The sequence below is a fragment of the Salvelinus sp. IW2-2015 genome, unplaced genomic scaffold (assembly GCF_002910315.2).
Source record: "Salvelinus sp. IW2-2015 unplaced genomic scaffold, ASM291031v2 Un_scaffold3845, whole genome shotgun sequence".
NCBI lineage: Eukaryota > Metazoa > Chordata > Actinopteri > Salmoniformes > Salmonidae > Salvelinus > Salvelinus sp. IW2-2015.
The window spans coordinates 27,140-34,149 of record NW_019945119.1 but is presented as its reverse complement, the minus strand read 5'-3'; the positions used below and the strand labels follow the sequence as shown (position 1 = coordinate 34,149).

At 43.9% G+C, this 7,010-nt stretch overlaps 1 protein-coding gene across 1 annotated transcript in view; it reads left to right on the top strand.

Annotated features, from left to right (window-relative positions):
* Positions 1-730: 730 nt before the first annotated feature.
* Positions 731-7,010, top strand: part of LOC112076569 (lipoma-preferred partner homolog) — a gene marked incomplete at its 5' end in the record, with an annotated part of 17,361 nt that continues 11,081 nt past the window's right edge. The window contains one exon of the mRNA XM_070441375.1: positions 731-1,015. Coding sequence (XP_070297476.1) covers positions 731-1,015 — 285 coding nt within the window. The remainder of the gene's footprint in view (positions 1,016-7,010) is intronic.

Here is a 7,010-nt window from a genome sequence, read left to right as displayed (position 1 = left end):
ATGGAGGGAGGCGACCAGGACAGTATTAACCCTAGTTTATGGATGGATGGATGGGACCAGGACAGTATTAACGCTAGTTTATGGATGGAGGGAGGCGACCAGGACAGTCATAACCCTAGTTTATGGATGGATGGGACCAGGACAGTATTAACGCTGGTTTATGGATGGAGGGATGGGACCAGGATAGTCATGTATTACCCTAGTTTAGGGGTTAAAGTAGTGTACTACCCTATGTTACCTGGTTTAAAGTAGTACACTACCCTATGGGCCCTGGTCTGTAGTAGTACACTACCCCTATGGTACCTGGTCTATAGTAGTGCACTACATAAGGAAAAGGGTACAATTTGAGACACATTCCTAGATAACCTGGAGATGCATATGGAGGAAGCAGGCAGGGTAGTTGCTTGACTGAGTCATAGTATCTTTTAGTGCGTCGAGATGCTGCTCCTCCTTTTAACAGACATTCGTCACAGCACTGCTAAGTGACTGGGCGATATGCAGAACACGTCTTCAGGGCGTAAAAGCTAAATCATCTGTGCTCTCTGAGTTCTTAAGATCAAAAGATTTGATTAGATAGGAAAATGAGTTGCAGGAACTTCATTTGTGACTGGAGAGAGACAAGACAGTGATGTTGTAATATTTTAACATTTATATTYGTTGGTGGATAAACAGAGACTCTTGTGTTCTGCAGAGGATTGAAAACTCTACTGTTATCRTTCTGTTTTTACAGAACTCTGAGCCTCTTCCATCTGTGACCAGTCCCAATGCTCCGGTCACCGGCTACAAGCGTATGGTCCTCCCGACTCAGCCTCCTCTGACAGCCACTAAGAAGTCCACTCCCAAGGCCGGGGCCCCAGGTGGAACACTGCCCCGACCCCAGGCAGAGCACTCCTCCTCCGCACCCATCTCCTCTGCCTCCCCAGTGGCCAGGCCTCAGTTCCATACGTTGCCTCAGCCAGTCCCAGCCACCTACGCCACAGCCTCCACCCACAGCCAGCCCACCTTCAATGTACAGGTACACAATCCTGGCTGGTACCTATATACCCTGTTGTTGTGCCCTTGAGCAAGGAACTGCACTGAAAGGGATACATCAGGATTTTGCCAATGAGGCTCTTTATCTACTTCTCCAGAGTCAGATGAACTCGCGGATACCATTTGTATGTCTCTGTGTCCAGTATGAAGGAAGCTAGAGGTAGTTTTTCAAGTCAATGCTAACTAGCGTTAACGTAATGAATGCAAGTCTATGGGTACCTGCTAGCGTTAGCACAATGACTGGAAGTCTATGGGTATCTGCTAGCGTTAGCACAATCAGAGAAGAGATAATGTGTAGATAGAGCGTCAGTGATCTACAGGTGCGGACTGTCTCAAAGGGCCTGAGTACCTGAGTGTGGAATTCTGAGTTGGAGCTCGGTCCCCCCACCCCCCACCGTCCATAGTTCCGCAGTTGTCATACCAGTGAATCGTAGATTTCCTCGTCCAAGTTGCCGCGGTTTTGAACGCACATAATGTCAGAGGCGACGGGAGGAGTATCCATTCCTATTCGAGGTCAGGAACAAAGCCTCCGGAGTGACCACGTGAGACTTTGTTTTGCAGTCAGCATTGACAGTCAATTCAGCTGTCCATTTCCTTAGCGCATGTACGAACTGGCAGGATTCACAGTTTAAAACGGTTTGGGAAGTAGGTTCATGTGTTGGAGGTGAACAGTCATCAACTGGGTGTGGACACTTTATGATGCTTTTCCTGTTAGTTTTCCTTTTTCATTAACTGAAATTTATAAGCCAGAGTCTTGTTGGTCTTTACACAGTCATTGTGAACACAATACAGTTCTCTCTATGTGAAAGATCTTTCTAGCACCCTCCACCCTCCGATAACACCAAGCCCGGTGTGAAATGAAACATCGTCTGCTGTGATTCCATAGCCACATAGTTTAGTAACAGGCGTGCGTTGTTGTCTTTACCATCTAATACCTGTTGTCTTCTTCCGGTGTATCCTTTATTGCTGCAGTACGGTGTAAGTCACTACAATGCTGTCATGAATGGCAGTAGGGAGAACATTCATTACTTTAGATGGTGAAGAGGCTGCCGCACGTCCCTGTGAGGAGGCATCTGTACAACCCACATTCGATTGCCATATGGAATGCTGTTATTCATCAAATACAGCCACGCAGTCGCATGAACATCCCATATGGAATCTGTTATTTCATCAATAGACATGCCACGTCAGCCCACAATACTCCCAATATGTGAATATGTTAATTCATTGGAATTACGGCCAGGCAGCCACTGAGACATCCAGTATTGCAATCTGTTTTTCATCAATACAAGTCCACGGCAGCCTTCACTGAACATCCCATATAGAAGCTGTTATTCACAATAGGCCAGCTAGCCCATGAACATCATAGGGAATCTGTTATTGCATTCAATACAGCCACGCCCTAAACTCCCATATTGGAATCTGTTTTTCATCAAATTATCAGCTCACGCAGCCCACTAAACATCCCAATGAATCTGTTATTTCATCAATACGAGCACGCAGTCCACTTGAACATCCATATGGAATCTGTCATTCATCTTAAGTTAGAGCCACGTCAGCCCCACTGACATCCCATATGGATCTGTTATCAAGATACGCAGGCAGCCACTGACATTGCCCATATGGAATCTGTTTTTTCTATCAATGACAGCCAGCAGCTCACTAAACACCCATATGTAATCTGTTATTCATCAATAATAGCCACGAGTTCCACCTAATCGTCATATGGTGATTGTTAGCAAATACAGCACGAGTCAACTGACATTCCTATGTAACTGTTTTTCATCAATGAAGCTTCACGCATGCCAACGAAACATCCCATATGGAATCTGTTATTCCATCAATACATTTGCACGCAGCCCTCACTAAACATCCTATGGAATCTGTTTTCATCAATACAGCCATCGCAGCCCACTAAACATCCATATGGAATCTTTATTCATCATGGCCCGCAGTCCACAACATCCCATATTGGAGATTGTTTTTTCATGTCAATACAGCACGCAGCCCGACTAAACATCGAATTAATCTGTTATTCATCATTACGAGCCACGCAGCCACTGAACATCCCTATGAATTCTGGTCATTCTCAATACACCACGCAGCCACTGAAACCATATGGAATCTGTTCATCAATAACAGCCGACGCACCATCCTAAACATCCCATATGGAATCTGTTATTCATCATATTCAGCCACGCAGTCCACTGAACATCCATAGTGGTAATCGTGTTTCATCAATACGCAGCATGCCCAAACATCCATATTTGGGAATCGTGTTATTTGTATTCATAACCCATCGCAGCCACTAAAGCATCCATAGTGAATCTGTATTCATTCATTTCGGCCAGCAGCCCATAAACATCCCATATGGATCTGTTTTTCGATCAATATCGAGGCCATGCAGCCTCACAAACATTCCCTATTGAATCTGTTAGTTCATCAATGGACAGTCCACGCAGCCTATGAACATCGCCATATGTGAATTCTTTTTCATCAATACGGCCACGCAGCCACTAAACATCCCATATGAATCTGTTTTTTTCATCATACAGCCACGCTAGTTCCCAACATCCCAATATGGATCATCTGGTTATTCATCAATCCACCACTGTCAGTCCCACTTGAACATCCATTGAATCTGTCATTCGACTAGAATAGAGCACGCATGCCACTGAACATGCCATATGGAATCTGTTTTTTCATCAATACGGCCATGCAGCCCACTGAACATCCATATCTATGGAATCTGTTTTCATCAATACACCTAGCAGCCCACTAACATCCCATTTTATGGAAATCTGTTATTTCTGCACAGTATAGCCACGCATCCACGTAAACATCCATATGGAATCATGTTATTTTCATCAATCAAGCCACGATCTACACTGAGACATCATATGGAATCTGTCTTTTCCATCAATTCGCCACGCAGCCGATTCTATAACATCCATATGGAATCTGTTCATGTCATCAATCCGCTCACGCAGCCATACAATTTCCCATATGGAATCTGTTTTTCATCAATACAGCCACGCAGCCCACATACATCGTGTCCATTGGAATCTGTTTTCATCAATCAGCCACGCAGCCCATCTAAACTCCCATATGGAATCTGTTTTCATTCAATAACAGCCACGCAGCCACTGAACATGCCCTATATAGAATCTGTTATCATGCAATAACAGCCACGCAGCCCACTAAACATCCCCATATGGAATCTGTTATTCATCCATACAGCCACGCAGCCCACTGGAAGCATCGCATATGGATTACTGTTATTGTCCATCAAATACGGCCACGCTAGTTCCACTAAACATCCCATATGGAATTCTGTTTTCAGTCAATACGCACGCAGCCCACTACGAACATCCCATATGGATTTGTGTATTCATCAATTAAGGCACTGCAAGTCCTCATCTAAACAGCCCATAAGAATCTGTTTGTCTCAGATCGTGCCACGCTGTTGTGGCAGCCGACTCATACTATGCCCATATTGGATTGTTTAGTTGTGCTCATTCATAGCTATGCACGGCAGCCCATAAACATCCCATGATGGAATCGTGTTATTCATGCGTAATATAGCCCATCTAACGCAGCCACTAAACAATGCCCTATATGGATCTGTTTTGTCACTCATGTACAGCCACGTCAAGCCCACTAAACATCCCATCTGGCATCGTATCACAATACGCGCCACGCAAGGCCACTAACATCCATATGGAACCTGTTTTTCATAATCAGCCACCAGCCCTAACATCCCATATGAATCTGTTATTCATCAATCAGCACGCAGACCACTAAACATCCATATAGAATCCTGTTTTTCATCAATACGGCCAGCAGCCCTGAAATCATCCATATGGAATCTGTTATCCATTAATACGGCCACGCAGCCACTAAACATCCCATATGGAATCTTGTTTTTCCATCAATACAGCCACGGCCAGCCCACTAAACTCCATATGGAATCCTGTTTTTATCAATACAGCCCACTGAACAGCCCATGTGCCGTTTCATGCTCGGGAATCGTGAGACAGAACAATATGTCCTCGTGAATAACATGCCCCCGACATGTATAGGGCAAAAGTCAATTGCATGGGCATATCAAGCCCTCACAGCTAACGTCCATATTATATGGATACTTTGACTCAAGTATCGTACGTAAATGAACATTTATTTGGCTAGATAGCGTCGCTATAGCTTTTCTCCATCTGCTTTTTAAATAGTATCAAACCTGTTTTCAGCATTGCTTAAATAGAACCAAACCTCTGTTTAGCATTTTGGTTTGTTCCATGAACTAATCAAAGCTCATTCTCATTCTCTTTCTGGTTTCTCTGTAGCACGATTATCTGTATAGTGAGAATATGTCGAACATCAACACAATACAAGTATTCGAAACCACAATACGTATAGAATCGTGAGAATCATGAGAATCACATACATATAGCATCGTGAGAACATGAGAATCACCATACGTATATGAATCATTGAGAATCATGAGAATCACAATCGTATAGGAATCATGAGATCACAATACATATAGAAATCATGAGAATCAAATAACGTATAGAATCGTGAGAATCATGACGAATCACAATCATATAGAATCATGAGAATCACATACGTATAGAATCGTGAGAATGTGAGAATAACAATCGTATAGACTCGTAGAGTCACAATACATATAAGAATCATGAAGAATCACATACAGTACTATCATATTGGCACCTAAGCATGGTGAAATCGTATTGTGTGGTTCCTTGACACTCCCCAACTGCTGAGAGTGGACCAAGGTTTCGAAGATATTCTGTCCAAGGTATATCAATCCAGAGAAAAGTGATCGGGCCTCATGTCCATACTGTGATCAGTGGTTTGTTTAGTTGCACCTACGATGGGAACAAGGACCACCCCTAATTGGCTCTGACCAGTTGCGTTGTAACCTGAATCGTATGAAGTCATCTCAACCAGAAAACAGTTTACCGACCAGGCTTCACTTTGCCTGATGCCCATGGGAACAAGGACATCGAAGAGACTAGTGATAAATAATTATCATGTATTTCTACGTGATAAACTCACTCAGGCAGACATGTGAATAATGCTATTTTTCCTCCTAAAACAGACACTGTTGGCGATTTTGGCAATGAAGCCCCTTTTCTACTGACTCCAGAGTCAGATGAGCCCTTTATTCTACTGACGAGAAGTCAAGATGAGGCCCTTCAATCTACTGACCCAGAGTCAGTGGGACCCTTGTATCCACTGACCCAGGAGTCAGATGAAGGTCCTTTATCTACTGACCCAGAGTCCAGATGAGGCTTATCTCTGTCAATCCTATCTACTTGACAGAGTCAGATGAGGCCCTTTAATCTACTGACGCCAGAGTCAGATGAGGCCTTCTAATTTCTAACTGACACAGAGTCAGATGAAGGATCTTTATCTACTGACCCAGAGTCAGAAGGCTTAGCATGACCCGAGTCAATAGGCTTACTACGGCCAGAGTCAGATGAGGAGTCCTTTATCTACTGACCAGATCAGATGAGGCCCGTATCTAGCAGTCAGTGAACATTTATGACCCAGAAAGTCAGATGAGGTCCTATTCTACTGACACAGAGTCAGATGAAGGACCTTTATTACTGACCAGAGTCCCAAGATGAGGGCCTTTTTTCTATGCCCAGATCAGATGAGCCTTTATTCTACTGACCCAGTCGAATGAAGGCTGCTTTATCTACCTGACCAGAGTCAGAGGAGGCCTTTATTACTGACCCAGAGTCAGATGAGGCCCTTTAATCTACTGACGCAGAGTCAGATGTGTCTCTGCGAGCAGTTATTGAACGGATATGTTGCTACTATCACGTGCCAATAATTAACTAGCTTTAGCACAAGACTGGAGTCTATGGGTATCTGCTAGCGTTAGCACAAATGGAAGTCTATGGGTATCTGCTAGCGTTAGCACAATGACTGGAAGTCTATGGGTAATG